At 40.9% G+C, this 25,995-nt stretch overlaps 1 protein-coding gene and 1 non-coding gene across 5 annotated transcripts; one reads left to right on the top strand and one right to left on the bottom strand.

Moving 5' to 3' along the window:
- Nucleotides 1–1,498: 1,498 nt before the first annotated feature.
- On the bottom strand, nucleotides 1,499–25,871 carry Gins1 (GINS complex subunit 1). 4 transcript variants are annotated; one of them, XM_060383112.1, is made up of 7 exons: nucleotides 25,734–25,871; nucleotides 17,785–17,849; nucleotides 14,777–14,875; nucleotides 13,360–13,450; nucleotides 6,886–7,002; nucleotides 4,395–4,469; nucleotides 1,499–1,929 (listed from the first exon to the last, which is right to left on the bottom strand). In XM_060383112.1, the coding sequence occupies exons 1-7, from the start codon at nucleotides 25,734–25,736 to the stop codon at nucleotides 1,861–1,863; spliced, it is 519 nt and encodes a 172-aa protein (XP_060239095.1). In that variant the 5' UTR covers nucleotides 25,737–25,871; the 3' UTR covers nucleotides 1,499–1,860. The 4 variants fall into 4 exon arrangements, with proteins under 4 accessions (XP_060239095.1, XP_060239092.1, XP_021516382.1 ...); XM_060383109.1 differs by lacking the exon at nucleotides 25,734–25,871 and adding an exon at nucleotides 21,988–22,325; XM_021660707.2 differs by lacking the exon at nucleotides 25,734–25,871 and adding an exon at nucleotides 22,093–22,321.
- On the top strand, nucleotides 10,426–10,531 carry LOC132653908 (U6 spliceosomal RNA). The gene has a single exon (XR_009591732.1). It is a non-coding gene; the product is annotated as a U6 spliceosomal RNA (small nuclear RNA).
- Nucleotides 25,872–25,995: the final 124 nt, after the last annotated feature.

Raw genomic sequence — 25,995 nt, 5'->3', positions numbered from 1 at the left:
TGAAAGGAGATTAGAAGGCAGCAGATACAGCTCAGGTGTGAAGTTCCCGATGCACCTGTATGAAGACCTTAGTTCAGAGCTCACTGCTGGCACAGCGGTGTACCTATAATACCATCACAGGAGAAGTAGAGACAGAGTTTCCTTGGAGCTTACAAGCCAGCCAGTCTAGCTGAATCCGTAAGCTCTAGGTTCAGTTAGAGACCCTGGCTCAAAAACTAAGGTGAAAGCCAGGCGACTGTAACATACGCCTTTAATCCCAGCAATCGAGAGGCAGAGGCAGATGGGTTTCTGTGAGGCTGGGACCACCCTGGTCTACAAGTGAATTCCAAGACAGCCAAGGCTGCGGAGAGAAACCCTGTCTCGATAAACAACAAACACAGTGAAGACCAACTGAGAAAGATACCCAACTCAGTCTCTGGCCTCCACATCCATGTGCATTAGCAACCACAGTTAAGGGCCTAACAACATGATCAGCTAACATAGAAAAACTGAATCCACCTTCACACACAGCAGTAGTAAATAAAGCTGTAACATTTACTGTGATAAACCTTGTTTGGGGCTTTATACAAGTCTCAAAAAAATTACGAAGACTGAAGTAATACCTAATATGTTCTATCATCATGATAGCTAACACCTTATAGGAAATTATTTGAGAGGTGAAAAGGATCAAAACACACTGTATGAAATTCTCAAAAATACTTACAATTATTTTCATTTTAAAAGTATATTCTCTATATAAATGAAATCAAATTAGAAGCCAAAACTAAACTGATGTAGGGGTGCAGTTCTTTAATCCCAGCACTCATGAGGTAGAGGCAGGTGAATCTCTGTGAGTTCCCGGACAGCCAGAACTGCAGAGATCCTGTCTCAGGCAAACGAACAAGAATGAGAATCCAGAACCAGAAAGACAGCTGAAGCTGGGTGAGGCAGCTCAAGACTGTAATCTTAGCATTCAGGAGGCTGAGGCAGAGCATCAGCAGTGCTGAGGTTTCCTCTGGGACTGATCTTCAGAAAAACAAGGACGCTGCTGTTGGCATAGGATAACTGACCTGTTCAGCAGTGTAGCCTCCAGCCCCCCACAGCTCCTGAAGGCTCAACCTCACCTTCAACTTACTGAAACCACCACTTGGCCAAAATAACTTTTCTGGGGACTTACTCTACCACTAAGGAAACTATAGTCTATGTTTGCATCTTCCACTGGATAAATATTTTGAAACAATACTTCTGAAAAAATACATAGTTTTTGTCCATATTAGAACAAAGCCATGACACTGGTACCAACTCGCCTACAGGCAGTCTTGGGCAACCACTGCAAAAAATTCCAAATTATGGTGTCTTCCTTTCCTTTCCCAAATAGGGTGATGACAAATTACCATCTTTACTTGAGGGAGTGGTGTAGGAACATGTATTTCAGAAACTCAGCTCCTTGGCATGCACAACATACACCTGTAAAACCCACTGAAGATGCGCCACCAGGTGATCCCATCATGAAAACAGATTCAAACTGAAGACTTTATTTTCATTTATAAAAGTACATTTACTGTGGGAATGGAATGCCTAGAGATACAGCTTATAACAAAGGCTTACCAGCTGGCAGGTTATGTGCCTAGCCAGTATTCCAGGTATAATTTGCTCTTTGATTTTTGTTGTCTTGTCTTTTGGGGTGATAAGGGTGGGTTTCTCAAATGCTAAGCAAGTGCTGTACCACCGGGCTACACCCCAAGCTCTCTTGGCTATCTTAAAGTATGTGTATAAACTTAAAATCAAAGAAGCACTCTGGAGGTCCAGTGAGGACATTTATATCAACTGGACTTAGCTTCACAGGTGGCAGAACCTTGCTGTTATCACCACAGGACACAGTTAGGACAGCACATGCTCTAGAACTCCTTGTCTGATTAACTGCTCACACTTCCACCGAGGCAAAAAGTGCTGCAAATAAAAGGAAGTAGAGGGGAAAGAGTGAGAGATGATTAGGGAAAAAGTTCAATTACATTTTGCATCAGTAAAAAGCAGTAGCTGATTGATTATATATCTTATCAAATTCCACAGCTGTGTAGATAAAAGCTAAGATTAACTAATGTGCTGTTCTAGCCAAGTAAATGATACCACTACTAATTAAACACTACTAAAGTTTATTTTTATAAAAGTCACTGAATAATTCTTAAGATTTATTCATGTTCTCCAGGCATTGATGATATACATCTTAAATCCCAGCACTCAGGAAGGCAGAGGCAGGTGGATCTGTGAGTTCAAGGCCAGCCTGGTCTACAAAGTTAGTTCTGGGACAGCTAAGGCTACACAAAGAAACCCTGTCTCAAAACACAAAACAAAAAAACTTACTCATTTTATTTTATATGTATGAGTGTTTTGCCTGTGTGTGCCACATGTATACCTGGTGCCCATCAGGGAACAGAAGGTGGCACAGGGTCACCTTGGACTAGGGTCCTCCACAGGGACATGTGCTTAACGCACCATCTCTCCATCTCCTTACTCGTCAAAATTTTTAAAAATTATTAAAAGTGTTAAAAAGAAAATGCCTGATACATTTGACAGCTACGTTAACACCATACTTATAAGTATTAAAGAATACATGTTAAATATTTACCCACAGGTGTCTGAACTATGTGGATGACCTACACAGAAACGTAGGTAGTCTTAGGTGTGGCCAGGTGTATATTTTAAATTAATGAGTATGTATGCATGTCTGTGAGTGTGTGCATGAGCAGACACAGGCATGCACAGGCCACAGCATGCATGCAGAGGTCAGAAGGCAACTCTTAAGAGTTGGTTCTTTCCTGCTACTTCATGGGATTCAGGGATTGAACTCAGATAATTGGGCCTGTGTGCTGGCTCTTCTACTTGCTATGCCATCTTGCTGGCCCATGGCTAGGTATTTTAGGAGTTCCTTTACATTAAACAGTAGAAAACAGGTTTTAAATAACATAAGTTGTTTAGGCTGTGTACATGTCTTCACAGAAGCAGATGAACAGACCCAGGCTTCACTGCCTCAGTAAACAGTGGGCAGATCACAAAGCTCAAGAAAACCACAACAAATCAAATTAGCACTTTCACGCATCTTGATGTGAGGACAGCTTTGCTTTTGGCAACTGCAGGTTCCTGTGGAACATCCAGAACACAGGTTTTTGAAAGCACTTTATCATCTGGTTTTGATGCAGTGTGTAAGGAGGAGACACATGGGAGTAAACAGTTGGTTTAACAGAGATTTTAGGGTACCTTCAGAATCTGTTCTAAAAGCCTAGTTTTGGGAAATGACAGCTGCACACTAAACCAGATCAGTCACCCTCCTGGGTCAGAGTGCCAGACAGTCAGAAGCATTCTGTTCCAGGACATAAACAGTCACATCATGACTTATGGTCAAGATACCAACTGGGTCAACATCCACATGGCAGGGCAGGCAATGAAGAAAGAGTGGTATTATGAGGCCCCTTTCCCTCCTTTACTGTGATTTCAGAAAATGGGGAGAGGGTAAAAAGGAACTGTGTTAATATGAAATCTCAGCTCTTTTACAACTTGACAGACTTAATCTTGTCCTATTAAGCTATTCTGCTTACATATTAAGTACTTATATTTTCATAAGTTTAGGCATAAGCTTAATCGAGCATTTTTTTTTTTTTGCTTCTCAGTACTAAGGATATGAACCTATAGCTTCATGTATGCTGGAGAAGTACTCCACCATCAAGGCACAACTCCAGCCCTCTTTTTACTTTTTATTTTGAGACAAGAGCTCACTAAGTTGCCAGGGATGGCTTGGAATTTCCTTTGTAGCCAGGTTTGTTATGAACTTGCTATGTACACCAGCCTGGCCTGGAACTCATAGAGATCTGCCTGCCTCTGCCTCCCAAAGTGCTGGGATTATAGACAAGCACCACTGTAATTGGTTGGTCTTCAACTTTTGATCCTCCTGTCTCTGGTGGGATTACTAACCCTTAAATTCAACATTTTAATAGTCCCTTAATAATCTGTCAACTAACTAGAATAAGGCCCAGTATAATCATTACTCAAGAAAATGTTTAGTATTAAATATAAGCAGTGGCCTAGTAAATGAATTAACTTTTTCTTGACATATGACACATTTGCTTCATCTTATTATTTAAAAAAGTGCAGAGATACAGAAGAATGTCATGAACAGATAGTCAATTTGCTACCAAAATCCAGCATTTCCACACACATACTCTTTTTTTCTCCGAAAACAGGCTTTCTCTGTGTAGCCCTGGCTATCCTGGAACTGGATCTGTAGAGCAGGCTAGTCTCAAACTCAGAGAACCTCCTGCCTCTGCCTCTGCCTCCTAAATGTTGGTATTAAAGTCATGCACTACCTCTGCCCTGTTTATACATTCTTGGCAAGGTTTAAAGATTATGACAACAGAAACTACCTGACTATTTTTTTTAAGCAGGATTGAAGTACCATCTTCAACTTCAAATTCTCCATAGTCTTTTAAACACCGCACCTGAAAGAACAAATTGAAATTCTGTTTTTTCTTTAAGATAAGGTCCACCTGTGTTTTTTTAGGTGAGTCTTAACCCTAAAGCTCAAGTGATTCTACTGTGATAGGTTCCTGACTAGCTAGGAGTATTGCTGTCCCCATCCTATCTGTTTTACATTATTATAGGTAGTAATCAAAACGAAAACATGCATCACATGAATATTAAATAGATAGCATTTAAATCCACTCCAGTCTCATTTTTGTAGATCCCACCCATATTTCAGTAAGCGAATAGGACACAGCTGAGTTTGCCAGTTCCTACTTTTGGAAGAGAGTCTTCCAGTTTCTTCAATACACAAACTCATTTCCCGAGAATTCTTAGTAGCACAGCTTTTTTTTTTTTTTTTAAATAAGACAGGGTTTCTTTGTGTAGCCTTAGCCGTCCTGGACTCCCTTTGTAGACCAGGCTGGCCTTGAAGTCACAGAGATCCTCCTGCCTCTGCCTTCCTGAGTTGGACTTAGTTATCTTTTAATTGGTAAATAATTCTTAATCATCCCAGTTTGTTCTTCATCTTAACCTTGTTCGTTAAGGCAACTAGGTTATCAAAACTGAGAGAAGGTCTTGGTTGGAAGGTAGAGAAGTAATGAAGTCTTTGACAGAAACTTCTGCAATGGTAAAGAACTATCTGGTCTGGCAGGATGACTCAGAGGGTAAAAGGACTTGCTGTGTAAATATGGTGACCTGAGCTTCATCCCCTAATCTCACAGGATGAGAAGCAACTCCCCAAAATTGTCATCATGTATGCCAAGCGACAAGAAGTTGCACTCAAATATGCATTACATGCTGCTAATTTTTTAAGGAACAGCACTAAGTGCTATTGAGGAAACAGAGGCATTTCACCTTCATGAGAACTGGGAAGGATTTTACTCTCTTGAGAGTTAGGACTCCCCTGCACCATCACTAACTTCCAGGAAAACCAATTCCTGCAGCAAGTACCAGATATTTCTACCATGTCCTAGAATTAATCTGAAGTTTTACAATGACTCTCAGAGCTTTTAACTTAGTGTGAGAAATCCTATTAGAGGAAAATCTCCTCTGCTATATTTACTCCTTTGAAAAGACTGGCTTTGGGGAAGAGGTGCTGTTACTGAGCCTTTTGCATGCAAAGTGTAAGGTTTACAACTGAGCTGCACTCTAGATCAGGCATTTCTTATGGAAAAATCTTAGCCATACTAAGAAAACAAAGGCTAATTCAACATGTACCCAAGTGTGTTCCTTTCAGTCACTTCAGAATTACTATATCCCCATTATGAGACAAGGTCTCCTAAAGCCCAGGTTGGTTTTAAATTCTTAATCATGCTGCCTCAGCCTCCCAGCTGCTGGGACTACAGGAATGAACTACCACACCTGGTTTAAATTACCTACTTCTACACAATAATATTCTTTTTTCCCCACATTGATATTCTTTCAAAAAACTAAACATGGAGCTGGGAGGATGTGGCACATGCCTTTAATCACAGCACTCAGGAAACAGAGCCAGGTGGATCTCTGTGACTTCAAGGCCAGCCTAGTCCACAGAGGGAGTTCCAGCACAGCCAAAGCTACACAGAGAAACCCTGTCTCGAAAAATCAAACCAACCCAAACCAACCCAAACCCAAACAAACAAAAATAACACATAAAGTAAAGCATGATGGCTCATGCCTACAGTCCCAACACTTGGGAGTGAAAGCAAGAGGATCACAAACTAAGGGTTATCCTTGGCTATACGGCATGTTCCAGGCAAACCTGAACTGCATGAGACCCTTTCTCAAAAAACAACAAAAACAAAAAAGAAAAAGCAACAAACTTCTACTACTGTCTGATATCATTACTCATTTAATATCCAAAAGTTCCCGCTTGTCTCATAAATACTTTCATTCTTCCCATTTCATTTCATATGTACAGGTGTTTTATCCGCATGTGTATCTATATACTACATGTACACAGGGTCCAAGTGGGCAGAAGAGGGCACTGGTTTCCTAGGACTGGTGCTATAGATGGCTGCGAGCTACCATGTAGATGCTGGGATTGAACCTGAATCCTCTGCAAGAGCAGCCAATGCTCTTAATCAGAGTTAGATATTTTTCTAAGTTTTTATGTTGAAACTGAAATCTGACAGAGCTACATATTGTGTTTTATGTCTTATGTTTCAATGTATACATTTCTCTCCCTCTTTAGAAACTTCTTCTTTTCTTGGCCTTCTATTTATGGTACCAAAGACAAAGTGGTACTATTAAAATGGGTGCACTGATGAAATTTTAGGTATCCATCCTAAAGACAGTATCTCCTCTTGCTCTTTTGTCTTAAGTTTTCTTTCTTCTTTCTTTTTAAAAAGAAGAGTAAATTCTCATCTTTCATAGAAGGTAGCACAATGTGTATATTAAAGTAATTATACATACTTCAATGTATAGGCTTTTGGGGGGTTTCACATCCTGTGTGATGTCTAAGCCTTCATCTCCTCCCAGTGACCTCATGTAAGTAGCCAGAGACTTTTTATAATGGTTGAACCACTCCATCTGTGAACATAAAAACGGTCATTTGACAAAGGTTTAAGAAAATAGGCAAAAAGCATGTATTACCAAAAACACATCGTAGGGCTGAATCTTCCCACATCAGTTAACTTAATTATGAAAATCATCCACAGACAAGGTCACTGGCCCAGTGACCTTTTGCCAGGTATTTTAGGTTGTATCAAGTTGACAAAGCTATTACAGCTAACAAAGTGAAGACAGCTCTGGCAGACATCAGACACTTAGCCAGTATGGTCTGAGCAACAGCATATAAAAACCACAGGGAAGACAAGGTTCAAGCTCAGCTGACCCTGCCCATTGTGCATGGAACTAGCAGGCTCAGTTTCTGAGGACCCTCAAGAATGACTAGACAGGTACTCTAGTACCACATCTATGTTTTCTTTTAAACCCTAGGAAGTCCCCTCTCCCTTTTATTCTTTTTGAATGCCCTCCCACTTTTATTTAGTGTTACTTTTACCTTCCTCCCTCACCCCCTCAACATGGTTTCTCTGTGTAGCTATGGCTGTCCTGGAACTACTGACCAGGATGGCCTCAAACTCACTGAGATCCACCTGCCTCTGCCAGTACTGGGATTAAAGGCATGCACCAAAACCCCTCCTGTTTGTGTTTTGAGGCAGAGTTTCGCCCAGTAATCCTGGCTTTCCTGGAACCTGCTATATACACCAACCTGGCCTTGAACTCACAAAGATCTGCCTGCCTCTCTGCATCCTCAGTGCTGGGATTAAATGTGTGCTATACCATGCCTGGATATTTTTACTTTATTTTTGAGGGAAAAAAAATCTGGCCTGGTTGTGGTACACACGTTTAACCCCAGCACTCGAGTGGCAGAGGCAGGCAGATCTCTGTGAGCTCAAGGCCAATCTAGTCTACAAAATGAGTTCCAGGACAGCCAGGGCTACACAGAGAAACCTTGTCTCAAAACAAACCAAACAAACAAAAAAAAAATTATTGAATTTTTTTCTTTTCATCATTTCCTCCCTCCAATTCCTCCTATGTAATCTCTTTGCTCCCTAAAAACCAGTCTTTTTTTCTTTTTGTTTTATATTTCTCTGTGTGTATTACACATGTATATAACAAAACATATATAAACGTTTTATATATATATATATATATATATATATATATATATATATATATATGCAATATGCCTATGTATGTGATTTCAGGGCTAACCACTTGGAGTGGATAACCAGTTAGGGGCCTCATCCCCGGGAAAGACAATTCCTTCCTGTAGTACTTTTTCTATGGGTGGAGGCCCATGACATCCCTCCTGTCTTTGACGGCAGTCTACTTGTGCTGTACTTGTTCAGGTCTTATTTAGGCAACCATATTGCTGAAGTATCATGGGTGAAGTTTCCCCATCTCACAGCAGATTCCTCTGGCTCTTACAATCTGTGCCCTCTTGCACAATCTTCCCTCAGCCTTAAAGGTTTGTGTGTGTGTGTGTGTGTGTGTGTGTGTGTGTGTGTGTGTTTCGCTGATTTGGTTAATAGATGATTTTCACTGTGAGGCAATATATGTTTCTTTTTTTTTTTTTTTTTGCCTGATATTTTCCCTTTAATAACTCCCTATAAATATTTAGAACATTCTGACTTTACCTTACTGGCTTTAAATACTTGTATTTTTATTCTTATACTTGCCCAATTTGTTTTGGAAGTTTTCCATGATTGAGATATCTTCTTTCTTTCTTTTTTTTTTTTTTTTTTTTTTGAGGCCAGATTTCTCTTTGTAACACTAGCTGTCCTGGATTCACTTTGTAGACCAGGCTGGCCTTGAACTCTTGCCTGCCTCTGCTTCCTCAGTGCTAGAATTAAAGGTGTATGTCACCACCTCTCGGCTTGTTTTTTCTTTTATTTTCTAATTTCTTGCTCTTTTCCTTGAGTAACAGTTTTCTCACTTATCTTCTTTCCCCGTTCTTGTATTTAATCTTGTTTTTCTATTTCTCTCCTTTCCCTGCTTCCTTTTATGTTAGTCATTGACTTTGTCCTATATTCTACAGTAGCTTTACCAGTTTCACTTCTGTGTTCACTGTTGATCCATTTCTGGGCTGTTACTTGATTTTAACTGTATTTCTATATCTTGTATGGCTTCTTAATTACTTCTATTACAGAAACTTGCTTTCTCTCTATGGTGGGTACTGGAGATTAAGCCTTCAAGAAGATCCTCAAATATCCAGACCAACAGATATATACGTTACCAGACAATGATCCAAATATATGAGAAAGTAGACAAACTGACTCCTCCAAAAAGCTTTATGTAATTCACCTACTAAGCTCAAAGTCAGTGAAATAGCTGTAACACTAGAATGATGATTTCAGTAATTTACTAGTAAAAACTGATAAATGTCTTCTACAATGATACAAACAAATTAATTCAATCCAGAACTTAAAGAGAAAAAGTCAGCAATACACAGGGAAGGTGACAAAATGGATGAATTAGGGATAAAAGTCAGCAACCTAGAACAAAATGTCAATAAAGAAACTAATATTGTAGGGGGAAATGGTAATAAAACAAACAAACAAAACCTTACTGAATTAATTTTTTTAAAAAAAGACCCCCATGGAGCAGAAGAAAGAGGAATACTATAAGCATCAACATGGAGATAAGCATCACCACACAGTGACAGAGAACTCTCTGGCACCCAATCAAGAGAGCAAATCTAAGAATCCACAGGATAGAACTTAAGATAAAATTAAGATAAAAGGCTTGAGAGATTCTATTCAGTGATACTCTAGTGAAAATTTCCCAAATGTAGAAAAAGATATCCAGACACAAGATGTACTAGAACCCTAATGACACATGAGAGTCATTAGGAAAGAGTCTCTCTGTAACATATTACAGTTAAAATGTCAAAAATACAAGGCAAAATAGAATTACAAGATGATATAACAATCAGAAATATATGCGGAGGTGCCAAATACTGGTGGCTATGTATAAAATGTCAGATGGGGCCTGAAACAATAGTAGTAGGTGATTTCAACACCCTGCTGTCATCCAAATGGATAAGTAACAAAGTAAATCTCAGGTCTGCTACTGAGGTCTACTAAATTGTACTGCAGCGGATGGTTCATTTTGTTGCTGTTGCAGAGAACCTGGGTTCAGTTTCCAGCATCAACACGGTGGTCCACAATCATCTGTAATTCCAGTTCCAGGGGATCTGGCCCCCTCTGCTGACCTCTGATGGCACCAGGAATGCACACATGTCCATATATACATTCAGGAAAACCATTTATATACATAAAATAAATCTTTAAAAACCAAATTACACTGTAGATCAATTGAGCATATCAGATATGCATAGAATATCCATCCAACAGGTAATGAATAAACATTTTTCTCAGCAGCCCATAAAGCTTCTGGAAGAGATCACATTCTGGGCCCAAATCAATTATTTAAAAATACAAGAGAGTGCTTGCTTCGGCAGCACATATACTAAAATTGGAATGATACAGAGAAGATTCCCATGGCCCCTGTGCAAGGATGACACGCAAATCACGAAGCATTCCATATTTTTTGTGATCTGATAGACTAAGATCAGAAGGAAGGAGAAGAGGACCTCCCCTATCAGTGGACTTGGGGAGGGGCATGTGTGAAGAAGGGGGAGGGAGGGTGGGACCAGGAAGGGAGGAGGGAGGGGCTTATGGGGGGATACAAAGAGAATAAAGTATAATTAATAAAAAAATTTTATTAATAAAGTATAATTAATAAAAAATACAAGAGAATCTAAATAGCTTTTTGTATCTTATCAAATTAATGCAATAAAAATAGAAATCAAAACTACTGAAACCATACAAATACTTGGAGATTCAATAATACACTTTTGAAGAACTTGGGGAGGAAACAGAAAATTTTCTAGAATCAAATGATGTGAGAATACAACTTACCCAAACCCTTGATACACAGCTAAAGCAGTTCTAAAAGGAAAGATGGTAGCTATAAGCACTTACATTGAAAACTTAGATTTCAAATAACTGACCTAGCAATGCACCTCAGTGTCCTAGGAAAACAGCAGCCCTGTAATGGAAGTTTTGTTGTGTTTTATGGGTATATTTTGTTGTAGTCCCAAGTGTGGGATTCAGGAATGCTTTGTCCATTGCTGATACCAGCCTAGTGAGAGGCGTATGATCTTTGTCAGCAATAAATAGCCTTGTGAGAGGGTGTGTGATCCTTGTCAGCAGGAAACTGAACAACCCTTCGCTTCCAGGCACTCCTACAGAGAATGTTACGGAGAACACTTCAAGGAGGCTGCTGCTGATTCATTCTGCTGTTGCTGCTTTTGCTATTGCTAGATTGATGGTTTGCTGGACTGTTGGAATCCTGATGATGAAGAGTAGAATCATCCTAAGGAACTATGTCTAAAGAGGTCTACTTACCCTGTCCCTACTAACCTTCTTTCTCTCCTACCTAGGGTCGGGTATTTGAGGGGTAGTAGAGGCATTTAGGAACCCAACAACCCTAACCAGCAGGAAGTAACTAAGAGAACTATGCCCCCTCTCTCCACTAATCTTTCTTTCCTACCTGGTGTTGTGGTGTTGAAAGGAACTGGGGTGGAGAAAGGGACATAAGGAACCTCAAATAAAGTAGGTTTAAAAATCAGAAGTCTACATAGTCCAAGTGCAGTAAGAGGCAAGAAATACTAAAGATCGTTACAGAATTAATGAAGTTGAAACCAAAAAATAATATAGGCGCAATGCCCCCTCCAAGTGGGTAAATTCCTAGACATTTATGACCTACCAAAAAGAAATCAAGAAGAAATCCATTATAATCAGAGAAACTGAAGCAACAATAAAAAGCCTCCCAACAAAGGAAAGCCCAGAACTAGATGAGCTCACTGTAAAATTCTACCAAACCTTTCAAGAAAAGCTAACACAGATACTTTTAAATTGTTCCATAACAGAAGGAAAGAAACAATGCCAAACTCATTGTACAAAGCCAACATTACCATGACACCAAAACCCTATAATGATATAACAAAAAAGAAAAATATGAACAAATTTCCCTGATGGGTATAGACATGAAAATGCTCAATGAATTCTTACTGTCAGAATACAAGAACACGTTAAAATCAGATCACGACCATGTTGACTTCACCCCAATGACAAAAGGCTGGTTCAACACTCACAAATCAATTGGTGTAATACACTGTGTAAATAGGGATAAGGAATATCATTGATACAGAAGTATCATGAGTATTTTGTTAATGAGGTAACTCACAGTGGACCACGGTTAGTTTATGCTAACTTACTGACACAAAGTAGAGGCTACAAACCATACAATCAGTGGACCGGCTTTGAACCTCACTAACAGTGTGACCTCCTGGGAGAGGAGGAGAAAAGACTGAGCTCAGTGACAGGGTTAGTAGTTACATGGCCATGTCCCTAGAATATAAAACCCCAATCACTTAGACACCAATGCTGTGTAAGCATACCTGGATGGCAATGTTATATGTACCATTATGGAATGTGTCATGATGATGTCAAGCTCTGATTTACAAGAATAAGTAAGATGTCAGAAGCTTAGAGTGTCCAACCCTTTCAGCCTTTGTCTTGTGAGCCTCATCTGGCTAGTTCCAATCTGTATCCACTTTGCTTCATATCCATCTGGTTTCAAGACTTCAAGTTTGAAGTAGAATGATTTTGAGTTTTGTGACTTATTCTGGCAAAGTACTGAACATATATGAATCACGGGACATGAAAACTTGTAAATGTTACCTAAAGTAAGGGGAGATCTTATGAAAGATGAAGTATGGTCTAACTTCAGGCAGTTAGTGTCTGAAGTCCTTGCAAACCTTTATCATTTTTAAAACTTATGTACATTGGTGTTCTGCTTGCATGTGTATCTGTGTGAGGCTGTCAGATCTCTAGAACTGGAATTACACAGACAGTTCTGAGCTGCCATGTGGGTCCTGGGAATTAAATCAGGTCCTTTAGAAGAACAAGCGTTACTGTTAACAACAGAGCCATCCCTCTGGCCCCTAAACCTGTATCTTTTTGTTGTTGTTTGAGACAGGCCTTGGCTGTGTAGCCTTGGCTGTCCTGGAATCACTTTGTAGAGCATGCTGGTCTCAAACGCACAGAGATCTGCCTGCTTCTGCTTTCCAGAGTACATGGCGCGGGTCACCATGCCTGGCTAACCTGTATCATTTTTAGAGGAGAAAATTTAGGTATAGGAAGAGGTGGAGCTACTTGCTTGAGATAGACAGTTCTTGAATAGTCAGATTGTATGTTTATCTGGCTCCAATTCAATATCTGGAGTAATCCTGTGCCTCAGTTACTGGATTAATCAAGACTTATTACCGATAAGAACATAGCATTGTTATACATTTGAATAGTGCTAACTTACTTCTTCAGCAGACATGTGGAATCGTAAAGCATTTGGCAAGACACTGCCATACTCCCACCTCAGCGCTCTAATCCGAAGCAACCGGTCATACCTAGGATATGAAGGGATTAGATGATAAAAGAATAAGAGGGGCCAAAAGTCATACTGATGAGAAGACTCACGGCTCACAAAAAAAAAAAAAAAAAAAAAAAAAAAAAACCTAAATGGAATTTGGCTACCGAAAGAAGGACATCAACAGAAAACATCCTTGGGACAATGGAAAAAATGTGCATAAGAACTGTGTAGACTGCTGGGTGTAGTGGTGTGTGGGAAACCCTACTGCTAAGGTCACAGTCCATCATGAATGGAAAGCCCTGAGCTAGGCATGAAATGGAGGATGCTCTTTGTCAGCACGGCTTCACTTTCTCTGCCTGAGGAGCCTGTATCCCTACACCATCTACTGGAGGAATGTCATGTAGTCTTTAGGAAAATTATAGGTTCAACCTCCTTTCTCCTGATGGTTAAGAACCTGCTCAACAAGTACCTGGGATTCCTGGAATAGCTCTTCATGCAAATGAGGCATATACCCACCCTGGGTAATCTATACCCACCCTGGGAATCCCTACTGACTCCCCAAAGTTCTATATAACCCTTGTTCACCCCGAATAAAGTTAAACTGCCTCACTGAAGCTGGTCCCAGAAGTGAAGCCATTGTATTCCTGGCTTTTGGAACCCTGCCCACTGACTCGGCTCCCCTTGCCCTCATGGACTGGTGGCCAACAGTCCCCAAGAAAAAGGGAGACCCACAGTGGCACTTGCCTTTAATCCCAAAACTTTGTAGGCAGAGGCAGGAGAACCTCTGTTAATTCAAGAGCCAGCCAGGACTAGATAATGAGACCCTGTTTCAACCTGACAGATGCCATCAAGCATTGTTTATTTCTCCAAATGTGACAAAATGCAGTGGTTACAAAGACAATGAAGGCCTTGCTGCTTAGAGAAGAACAATATTAAAAATTCAGTGATGAGCTGCCATGATACTCCAAATTAGTGCAGCATAAAAACAAAATACAGTGAAGTAAATATGGTACAACACTAAGAGCTAAGAACCAAGTTCCACAGGGCAAGCTATATTAGTCTCGTCTTTTATGACTACAGTACTATCTTATAACTTAAAAACTTCTTAGAAAAGAAAGCCAGGTGTGATTTCAGTTGGGAGGCAAAAGCAGAAAGATCTCTGTGAGTTCAAGGTCAGCCTATCTACATAATCAAGTTCAAGCCTGGTCATGAGGACATGGGTACAACTCTGTCTCAAAAACAAAACAAAAAACATAAAAAGAAACAACAGAAGATTTGTTTCCTTTCTATTCACTGAGAAACCTAATTACATCAAAAACCCTCCCAGGTTACCTGACACCCAAGCAAAACCCAAGACACTTACAAGTATGCTATAGTGCAGCGTCGATTTCTTAACAAAGAACAATGACGAAATTTGATGGTTGGTATCAGATCACCTCTTCCAGCTGACTTGGCTTCATTCCTGATAAGGACAAGTAAGGAGCAAGAAACAGATATGCATATTCCAGTGTGGGTAAATTTCAAAACCAGAATGACTGACTAACATGCTTGTTTTGCCCCTTTACAGTTAGTAGCAGTCAGCCAGAGCAGAGTAGCTACCTCCATGTCAGTGCTTTCACTGGTGTATTAAAAGATAAAAAGAACTGGGTATGGTGCATACCTCTAATCCCAGCACTTAGAAGGCAGAGTCAGAAAAGTCTCTGAGTTCAACGCCATCCTAGTCTACATAATGTAGTGAGACCCTGTATTTGTCACTGAATATCTAAGTTGTTTTGTTTTTGTGGTGCTGGAGATTAAACCCAGGGCCCCACACATGCTGGGCAAGTGCTCTAGCACCAATCTACTCCCGTTACCACATAAAGCCATTCTACATACTTCTGCCACTCTATGAAGGACAGAATTCTCCACATTCCTTCCAGCTGCTTACACTGTAAGGATACAATTCCTGGATTATAAGGAATTAATACAATACATGGTGACACCATGTCTATAATCCCAGAATTTGAGAAACAAGACAGGACAGAAAGGTTTAGGTAAGATTGAATAAAAAAATGAGATCTTTTTTCAAAAGATTAGATCAATTTAATAGCAGAATAATTTAGAAAGCACATGTAAAACTTTTTACATTTACACATGATTAGTTTAAGGACTCACTTCTATTCATATTTATTTTAAAAATTTTATTGCATTTATTTCTATGTGCACATGGGTCATGATGTGGAGAAGAGATCAGAGGACAACCTTAAGGAGTTAATTTTCTCATGGGTTCTGGGGATTGAACTCAAATCAGCAAGTACTTCTGTCCACTGAGTCATCTTACTTGGCCTATTGTATTTATTTTAAAAAATCCTCTTATTTGAGCTGGACTGGCACATGGCATTAATCCCAGAACTTAGGAGGCAGAGACAGGTCTACAGAGAGAGTTCTAGGACAGCCAGGGCCACACAGAGAAACCCTATCTCAAAAAACCCATAATAATAATAATTTTAAAATGATATAATAATATTTTTATTTTATTTTATATGCATGGCATTTGTATCACATGCATGGAGTTCCCACCAAGGCCAGAAGAGGGTGTCAGATCCCCAGGAACTGGAGTTAGAGACCATTGTGAGCAGCCAGGTGGGTTCTGGGAATTAAACCCAGGTATTATCAAGAGCAGCTCGTACTCTTAACCAGTGCCATCTCTCTAGTCCCTCACAAATAATTGTAACCAGAAACTAGTAACAATGGTCACCTCTCCAGAGAAAACTTAAGAGAGTAAGGGACAAATTTCTGGATCATTAATTTACACAGCGTACAGAAAATTCAGTCCTTTACTGAACCAAGACCTAATAGGCCAACTCCAAAATATATTTTTATTCCGTTTATGTTAGTCCAAGTCACTTTTTCAGTGACCTGAATGACCACTGTGTCCCCTCCTCTCTGCTTGTTAAATAGATAGAGCAGCCAGGATGACTTCAAAACAGACTGCCCACCCCCCACACAAATACCCTCTTTTCCTTGCTAAGCAAACTGGTCTTTAAGTGTAGTTTCCTGAGTACTCGCCTCTTTCTGATCCTTGGCATATGTTGTGACCACTGTCTTAATGTTCTCTGCTCACCCTGACTGTTTTAGTGAGTAAAACCGACTTTTTCTTGAAGCCTAAGCTAAGATCTCTTTTCCTTAGAGAAAACTCTCAATTCCTCAATTTCTATTAGACTTTATATTGTCTTCTAGCATTATTTTCTCCTGTGGCCTTCCTTTAGAAGACATCTCCGCATTGTGACATGTTTGCGCTTACAGTCTGTCTCCTAAACAGTAAAGGGTCATAAACAGAAATCTAGGCTATGTTATTTACTCCGGAAATGCCAGAGACATTATTAGTGCAACTTTATTTGGTGTATGTCTGTTGAATGGATTAATGAACAACTTTGTAAAATTGAGTTCAAGACTTAATATCTGACTCACTTTTGCCCCAGCCCTGCTGAGGGTCATCTCCTCATTCTGTCATCTACATATATTGTGTTCCTATCGATTTGTATGCCCACAGATCTTATCATTATAGTATTAATTTCTACATCCAAGTAACTCATAAATCTCTCTAGTTAAGATTCAGACTACCACTGGACATTAAAGCCAGCACTTGGGAGGCAGAGGCAAGCAGATCTCTGAGTTTGAGGACACCTTGGTCTACAGAGCAAATTTCAGGACAGTCAAAACTATACAGAGAAACCTTATCTCAACGGTGTGTGTGTGTGTGTGTGTGTGTGTGTGTGTGTGTGTGTAGGAACAGACAACACTATGACACTGACTACCTCAGCTTTGATCCAGCTCTTGACATCCTTTTTTCTATGACCATGTGATGGTGTCCTCTGAAGTGTGTTCACACAGTCCAGATTCTCCACTATATGAATTGCCACGCCTAGCTTTAAATATTCAATCTATAGCCCTTCCTTGACCTGCAAACTGAGACACCAGTTCTCAATAAACTCTACTCATGCTGCCAGAATCATTGCTATTCCAGCTCAGTGAACCCCTCTCCTTCAAACACACTAAGGCATCTGTTAACGAAAAAAAAAAAAAAAAGGAGTGGACACTAAGTATTAATTGCATTGTGTGGTCTCTATCTGCTCCTGTCTCATCATTTTAAGTCTATCTTAATTCTTTCATACATCATAATACATCATGAAGATGTATTAACATGTGAAGCACTGCCCAACCGACAGAACAGCAGAAAACCCTTTAAGTGCTAGTCCTGTGCTCACTTGTACAACCAAGGTTACACAGATTTAGAGAGTAAAAAAAAAATTATACCCCCAAGGAGATACAATATTCTGATTTTAACATCTCATTTCTTATTTTTAAAACATCAGTATTATCACAACTTACACATCAGACTGGTTTTGTTCATACAAAGCTTTCATTTCCTCCAGAACTTGTCTGAGTCCGTCCTCCTGAAATATACACACTGATTTTGACAAACATTCATTGATTCCCCTGTTAATATTTTTTTAATTTTATTTTTATTTTATGTACATTGGTGTTTTGACTGCTTGTATATCTGTGTTAGGGCGTTAGATGCCCTGGAACAGGAGTTACAGACAGTTGTGAGCTGCCATGTAGATGCTGGGAATTGAACCTGGGTCCCCTGGAAGAGCAGCCATTGTTCTTAACCACTGATCCATCTCTCTAGCCTGTTTCCCTATTAATTTCAATCTATACCTATACCATATTTTTCATTTACATATCTTACCAAAAAAAATAGGCTTCACAATATTTCCATGGCTACAGATATTGGTAAGGAACATAAAGGGGGCTAGCCCTATGGACAGAGCAGTTCCTGAACTCAGGATGCCAAGCAGGAGGATAAAGAGTTCAAGGTCTTTATGCACTGCACAGATAGCCTATCTTAAATAACAAAGGACCATGGGTGCAACTCTGTGGTAGAGCATTCTCCTAGCTCATTTAAGACCCTGAGCTCTATGCCTGGCATGAGAAAAAAAGTTAAACACAACTACCATATGACCCAGCAATTCTACTCCTAGGTTTATTATATCCAATCTCATGTAAACTTTTTCTTTCTTTCTTCCTTTTTTTTTTAAATTTTTATTTATTTAATTTTATGTGCATTAGTGTGAAGGTGTCAGATTCCTTGAAATTGGTGTTATAGACAGTTGTGAGCTGCCATGTAGGTGCTGGGAATTGAACCCAGGTCCTTTGAAAGAGCAGGTGGTGCTCTTAACCACTGAGCCACCTCTCCAACCCCTGTTATTTTCTTCCTTTCTTTCTATTATGGAGCTAAATCTCCAACCCATACACAAAAACTTAAGACACAATTTTGTTGTGTTTAATTCTTCATGTTTAAGTTGCCATAACTGGTTTTCTTGAGACAGGGTCTTGCTAGTACTATGTGACCCAGGCTGACCTCAAACTCACATTAAACCTCCTACCTCAGCATCCCAAGTCCTGGAATGCTGTGGATATAAACATGTTTTGTTTCGGTCCCAGGCGTGGGATGTGGGATTGATTCAAATGGTCCATAGCAGCAGACTATTTGCCTTAATGCGGCTCTCAGAGGAGCTCTTTGCCAGCTGCAGACAGTTTAAATGTAAGGATTTTGGAGAGAGAATAAATGCCAGAGCCCAGAGAGTGTGGAGTCGGAGAAAGAACAAGGCTGCTGCTTCCCCCTTGCTGCTCCCAGTTGCTGTTGTGAGACAAGAAGTTGGAGATCTCCTGAAATGAGGACTGGAGTGGCTCCAAGGAACCCAACCACCCTACCCAGCAGGAAGCAACTAAGAGAACTGAACCCGCTCTCCACTAATCCTTTTTCTCCCCTACCTGGTGTTAGGGTATATTGTAAGGGACTGGGGTGGAGGAGGGAGAAAAAGATAAAAGGAACATAAACAAAAGGGTTTTTTTGAAAAGTACATTGGATATAGGCATACACTGGCTTTACACAAATGTTCTTGGTAGCATTATTCAAAATAATCAAATGCAAAAATAATACAGAGGACCAGCAACAGAGAGATAAGCCAAATGTGTTACATCGCCCAGTAGAGTATCACTTAGCTATAAGCCTGAAAACTCCATGTTAAACCAGACACCAGATACACAAGGACTATAGTTGGAGTGTACTTATCGAGAATGCCTGGCAAGGCAAATTCATGCACAGAAAAGTAATTTAGTCAGGCACTGTAGCAGAGGCCTAGAAGCAGTTCCGGAATTGGAAGGAGCATCTCAAGTCGAGGCCAGCCTGGACCACGTAGTGAAACCTGTCTTAAAAAACAAAACAACAACAACAACAACAACAAAAACAGAATTAGGGACTGGAGAGATGGCTCAGTGGTTAAGAGCACTGAGGACCCAAGTTCAATTCCCAGCATCCACATGGCAGCTACCAACAGTCTGTAACCCCAATTCCAAGGGATCTGACACCTTCACACTAATGCACATAAAATTAAATTATTTAAAACAAACAAAAAACCAAAATGAGAGCAGGTGAGATGGTTCAGCATATAAGGGCACTTGCCTTCAAGAATGATGACCTCCTGTAACTCACATGGTAGAAACAACTTTCTCAAGTTGTCCCTTGACCTACACCTGTGCTGTTGTGCCCATGCCCCCACCCACATAATAGAGAAAAAGTGGTTATCAGGAGCTGTGAGAAAGGGAGAACTGGGCACTACTCATTAATGATGACAAAAGTTTCTGCTGGAGTAATGAAATGGCTTTGGAAACAGAAGATTTGACAATAGCGTGAATGTAATTAATAGTGACATCAAACATACACTAAGTTAAAATGGGCAACTTTGTAGGAGTATGTGGATTTTTAAAAGGTAAAACAGTAGCCATTTTAAAAAGTGCAATAGGGGCTAAAGAGATTGTACCTTGCCTTTTACTACATTGTGGGTTCCTTTTCTCACCCTTTATTGCCTCAGTTTCACCCCCTATCACTAGATAGGAGAGAAAGAAAGAGGGGAGAAAGAGAGAGAGAGAGAGAGATCTGAATCTAATTTCTTGTTTCTTCTTTGAGCATAACTATTAACAAACTGTAACCAACCTTCCTGAGCTAACAACAACCACCAACCCTGCCCCTCAGAGGCCCTAACATTTATATACCCTCTGAAAAGTTACCAGAATTCCAATTGTCACACAGTCACTGAAATAATCTGCAGCTGGCAAAACCATGCCTTGCTAGAGCATGATGTAAATCATAGTCAGCTGCTGTGGACAGTCCAAAGCTGCTCCATATCTCCATATTCTTATAATATTTCTGTGTTTTTAAAGAAATAAAAATTCCAGAATTCTCACTACAAGAGATGGCTCAGACGTTACGAGCACTGATTGCTCTTGCACAGGCAAGAACCCAGGTTCGATTCCCAGCACCCACATGGTGATTCCTAACCATCTGTAACTCCAGTTCAGGGGAATCCAATGCTTTCTTCTGACTTCCATGGCACCAGGCATACACACTGTCGCATACATACATGCATGCAAAACATTCATACACACAAATTTTAAAAACACACCACTATAAGAATAGTCTTAAATACATCATACTGGGCAAGAGCGGCTGGATACAAAGACTGTATACTACAGGATTCCATCAGGCCCTTCATAAAAATGTCAGCTCAGCTGTGGAGCACACCCGTAATCCCAGCACTCGGAGAGGCAGAGGCAGGTCAATCTATGTGAGTTCGAGACCAGCCTAGTCTACAAAGCAAGTGCAGGAAAGACAAGGTGATAAAGAGTAATACCTGTCTTGAAAAACAAAAAACAAAACAAGAAGTGTCAGCTCTTAGCAGACTGAACCCAGCCAGATACGTTTTAAAAAGCCAATATTCCACAAGCAAGAAAAGCAAATCTGTGGTTTCCAAAGACTGCTGCTGAGACACAGCTTCACAGCAACTCCTAGAACTACTTGGGTTGTATCAAGATGCTCAAGAGGCTAGCTATAAAGATATAAGTGGAGCAGGAGAGCTGGCTCAGCCGCTAAAAGCAATTGCTGTTCTTGCAGAGGAACCGGGTTCCCAACACTCATGTCCTGCAGCTCACCACTGCCTGTAACCCCATTTCCAGAGGACCCCACACCCTCTTCCGGCATCCATGGACCACCTGCATGCAGGTGACGCAAAACGCTTTAAAAAAACAAAACAAGCAAGCAAACAAACAAACAAACAACCCCCCCCCCCCCCAAAACAGGGTTTCTTTGTGTAGTGCTTGGTGTCCTGGAACTCTCTTTGTAAACCAAGCTGGCCTCGAACTGAGATCCGGCTGCTTCTGCCTCCAGAGTGCTGGGATCGAAGGTGTGCGGACCACCAAGCCCGGCCTTTTTTATTTTTTATTTTTTTAAGCAGAGTTCCATGTCAGCCTGGACTACATGAGGGCTTGTCTCAAAAAACAGAAACAAGAAGCACTCAGATGGGCAAAATTCACCAAATCAATGGGTAACATAATTGTGAGTCTTTTTCTTTCTACAATTTGTTTGGCCCAGTTTCAAGCTTTTTGTTTCCTATCTCGGAATCTAGTAGGGCGGTAATGGGAGCCCAGCGACTGACAGGTGAGAAGAATCCCCTGCAAGCCTCCGCTTACTTGCCTGGGGCGGGTCCACACAGGCCCCGCTCCAAGGCCAGAGGCCCCGCCCCAAGGCCAGAGGCCTGGCCCTCCACACGCCCCTCCTTGGCCACAGCATCTCACGTTGAAGGCTGGCAGCTGCCCTTCCGGCGCGCGGTGTAACTCGCGGACAAGCTCCATAGCTTTTTCGCAGAACATGACGGACGCGCCTCGGTCCCGTGATCCCGTCAACTGCCAAGTCACGCCAAACGGTCGCTGGGCTTTCGGCCCCGCACCTCCAGCGTTCAGAGTCCCCCAGCTCCAGCAACCAGCTCCTCGCTTAGGCGCCAAATAGGAGCCTTCAACCAATAGAAGTGCGTTGGCCGTGGGGGTGGGGGTGGGGACCTAAGGCGGCCGAGAAGGGACAAATGACTGCAAGTGCAGCCCACTGAGAGGCAGGAAGATTAAGAGGATGGTTTTATGAAGAGGCAGGGGTTAGGAGGATGGTTTCTTCCCTGGCGAAGCATAGGAAGTTGCTTGCGTCTGAGACACTAGGATGAAACAAAGGGCTTTTTCGATTGTGCAGCAAAGTAAAGTGCACACTCTTCCCTTCCTTTTTATTCTTTTATTTGAATTATCTTTAGGTTGTAAGGCGCACCTTTAGGTTAAAAGGAATCCTGGAGAAACCACTTATGGTGCAGTGTTTTTAGTTTTGCAGTAACGAGAAACTGTCTTTTATTGGGTACTTTCTGAATGGTAGGGAGTATGATGTATGTTTCAGTTAATTCTTAGAATTATCCTTTAGGGGTTATTTGCATGAAGAACTGATAAGGAAACAGCAGTTACCTTACTGCAGCTCATAAAGAGTTTAGAACCTGATTTCTATGATTTGTTCTTTCAGCTCTGGCACTCTTTGATCTTAAAGCAGTTATTTAAAAGTATTTGCAAACTGGAAAATGTCACAGATAACAGCAGTTTAGAATTGGGTATGATACAGCAAGTAGTCTCAGCACTTCTGCAGCCAAGAAAGATAGATTACTTCAGTCCAGGAATTCTAAAGGAGCCCGTTGAAAACAAACGAACAAACGAACAACAACAACAACAATAAAAAAGTCAATTAAAAAAAAAAAGCCAAAACTGTCTTGATTTGCCTTCTGCTGTCATAGAACATCATGACCAAAAGTGAATTGGAAAGGAAAGGGTTAACTTCAGCTTACAGTTTTGGGCCACCATGAAGGGAATTCAGAGCAGGAACTCTTGCAGAGGCCATGGAAGGCTGCTTACTGGCTTGCCATAGCTTAATCACCCTGCTTTTACCCAGGACCACCAGCCTTGGGGTGATACTCCCCTCAGTGGTCTAGGCCATCTCAAGTCATTAAGAAAATGCCCCACAGATTAGCCAATCCAATCTGATGGAGGCAATTCCTCAAGACTCCCTCTTCCCAGATATGACCATGTTTGTGTCAAACTGACAAAACCAGCGTGCATATTCACCTTTGTGATTATGGGAAATTTCCTAAGCTTACAAAGGCAAGATAAAAATCATGCCATAAAACCCAATTGTTTCATTTAGTCTTTTATTTTTATTTTTTTGATACAGGGTCTTACTATGTAGACCAGGCTGACCTTAAAGTTACAGAAGGCCACCTGCCTCTGTCTCCTAGATAAAAAGTTGTGTGCCACCTTGCCTCACTATTTAGCTAATTTTTGAAGAAGCAATATTTTCTATAAATTAATAATGGATTTTTGTGTTGTTCTTTTGCAAATGTAGATGACAAGACTGTTAGAGTAACTGGACAGTGTTGAGAGAGGTGATTCAGAGTCAGATGCTAAGACAAACTGTTCTTCAGGTGAGAGCTTTGTTTTTTTGTTTTTTGTTTGTTTGTTTTTCCTTTGTTACTTATTAATGCCACATACAGTATAGTGGGTTCTGAAGAGAGACACTTTGGTTCAAAGCCAGGAGGCAGGAGGCACAGAAAGCAGCCCACACTACATGCTAGCTTCTTGAAGTTAGTTTGCCTCTGTTTCTGGGTCAGCAGGAGAAGGAAGCAAGATTCCGCCTTTTGTAACTTCAGAGTCACAAGCGCTGGCCTGTCATATTCCTGTAGCTGATCCTGGAGGGAGGCTCCTGAGGGAGTGTGGCCTGCTCTGTTAGGCTGCAGCTCCTGATCTACCAAGGACATATATTATCTGAAAAATGGATATGGGAATGCCCCACTTTAAAAAGGAATCACTTGTTAGGGCATTGTGGCTCATGTTGTAATTCTGTCACTCCAGATGCCAAAACAAGAGCATTCCAGAGAGTTCCAGGCCAGCCTGGGCTGGAGTGTGAGGCCCTTTCTCAGAAAACAATAGGTAGGTAGGTAGCTAGTTAAGTAAATAGGGATGTTATTTTTTCTCTCTATTAGGGACACTTAGGTTAGTCTTTATTAAACACCCAGTTATAGTGCTGTAGGATTGTGATTCACAAACTGATAGTTACAACCCTTCTCAGCCATGCATCTTTTCAGATTCAGCCAGGAGGCAATTACTGACCTTTAGACTTTTTTACTTTTAAAATGGGAACAGCAGTATACCTGTGAGCAGTCTTAATGATTCAGTCTTTCCTTCAGCAAATATTTATGAAGTGTGTACTATGAGCCAAGCATTGGTCCAGATACTGAAGATAATGCAGTAAACAAGGTCCTTTCTTAGAGTCTATCTTGCAGTGTGGAAAACATCAATACAGATAAAGATGTATCAATGTCAAGTACTTTGGTGATAAGCACTAACAAGAATAAACTGAGGAAGGTGAACACAGCAAAAATGAGTCTGAGGGCTCTGTGTTAGTGTTCAGAAACATAACTCTCATAGGGAGGGGAGTAATTGTAGATGTGGGCTTTAGTGAGGTAGAGCTTTGGGATAACAGATTAAGGTGCAGAGGCCTTAGGGAGAGATGAAGTAGCATTCTGAAGGACCAGCAGGGAGGCAGTGATCCTGGAAGAGGTTGTATGTAAGCTTTCAGTTTTGAAACAACATAATTCATTACATTTCTAAATTCCTATTTAATCTTTATCAGTTGTCAATAGTTTTCAAACTGATTGACACATGCTGAAATTATAAAAGTATCCTTGGAATAAGTAGGCAACTATATTTCTTGGTCAAAGGCCACTACTAAAATTAATCCTACCATATCAAAAACGCAAAAACTATAAAAAATATCCTTTCCTTTTTTTTTCTGGATGGATTGAATTATTGCTAACTTTCGGAGTCACAGTGTAAATTAATCTTTGAAACAGATTTCTTGGCCTCCACCAGTTCTAATTGCTTTTGTGAAGATCCAAATATTTCAAAGCATACATAGGCAATTCATTTTCTTACATTCAGCCAAAGAACAAAACATAAATATAAACTTGTTTTAAATGACACATTAGCTACCAAACAGCGTTTTGATTTTTTGGTTTTTGTTTGTTTGTTTTTTTGAGATATGGGTTCTTTGTGTAGCCTTGGCTTTCCTGGACCTCGTTCTGTAGATCAGGCTGGCCTCGAACTCACAGAGGTCCGCCTGCTTCTGCCTCCAAATACAGGGATTAAAGATGCGCTCCAGCACCGCCTGGCTATTTTCTTTTGTTTAAGGTAAAGCTTTTTGTTGAGTATAACAAACCTTAACATCGGGGGTGCGGGGGTGGTGGTGGGGGGAGGGGGTTTCTTACTTACTAAGGGAGCCAGATGCCCTAGAGAGTGGAAGGAGCCTATTTCGCCCTGCGATGGAGCTAGTGCCCTCGAGGACCTACTTGCATTCTCACCATTCGGACCACCGAGATGGAGCACGCCTCAATTCGTCTGCGGACAACACCTGAGTTGCATCTAAAGCACCTCAATTTGAGAACCCCAACTGACTCCAATCCGCTGCGCAAATGAGGCGAGATTCTTCAGATAAGCCCTGACCTGACAAAGACCGGTGGATTCAGCTTCTTCCGCCCTTTTCCAAAATGGCTGCTGTCGGCGGTGGGGATGCTGCGCCCGCTGCCCGCGGAACCCGAGCGGAGGTGATGGGGGCGTGCCCGG

Source organism: Meriones unguiculatus, chromosome 4 (assembly GCF_030254825.1).
Source record: "Meriones unguiculatus strain TT.TT164.6M chromosome 4, Bangor_MerUng_6.1, whole genome shotgun sequence".
Taxonomy (NCBI): domain Eukaryota; kingdom Metazoa; phylum Chordata; class Mammalia; order Rodentia; family Muridae; genus Meriones; species Meriones unguiculatus.
This window is presented reverse-complemented; position numbering and strand designations above follow the sequence as displayed.

Coding starts and splice junctions, on each gene's coding strand:
- Gins1 (XM_060383109.1), bottom strand. CDS start 22,167: ATGTTCTGCGAAAAAGCTATGGAGCTTGTCCGCGAGTTACACCGCGCG. Junction 17,850..21,987: donor TGTGGACCCGCCCCAGGCAA/GTAAGCGGAGGC, acceptor TGTATATTTCAG/GAGGACGGACTCAGACAAGT. Junction 13,451..14,776: donor CGCTGCACTATAGCATACTT/GTAAGTGTCTTG, acceptor TTCATATCCTAG/GTATGACCGGTTGCTTCGGA.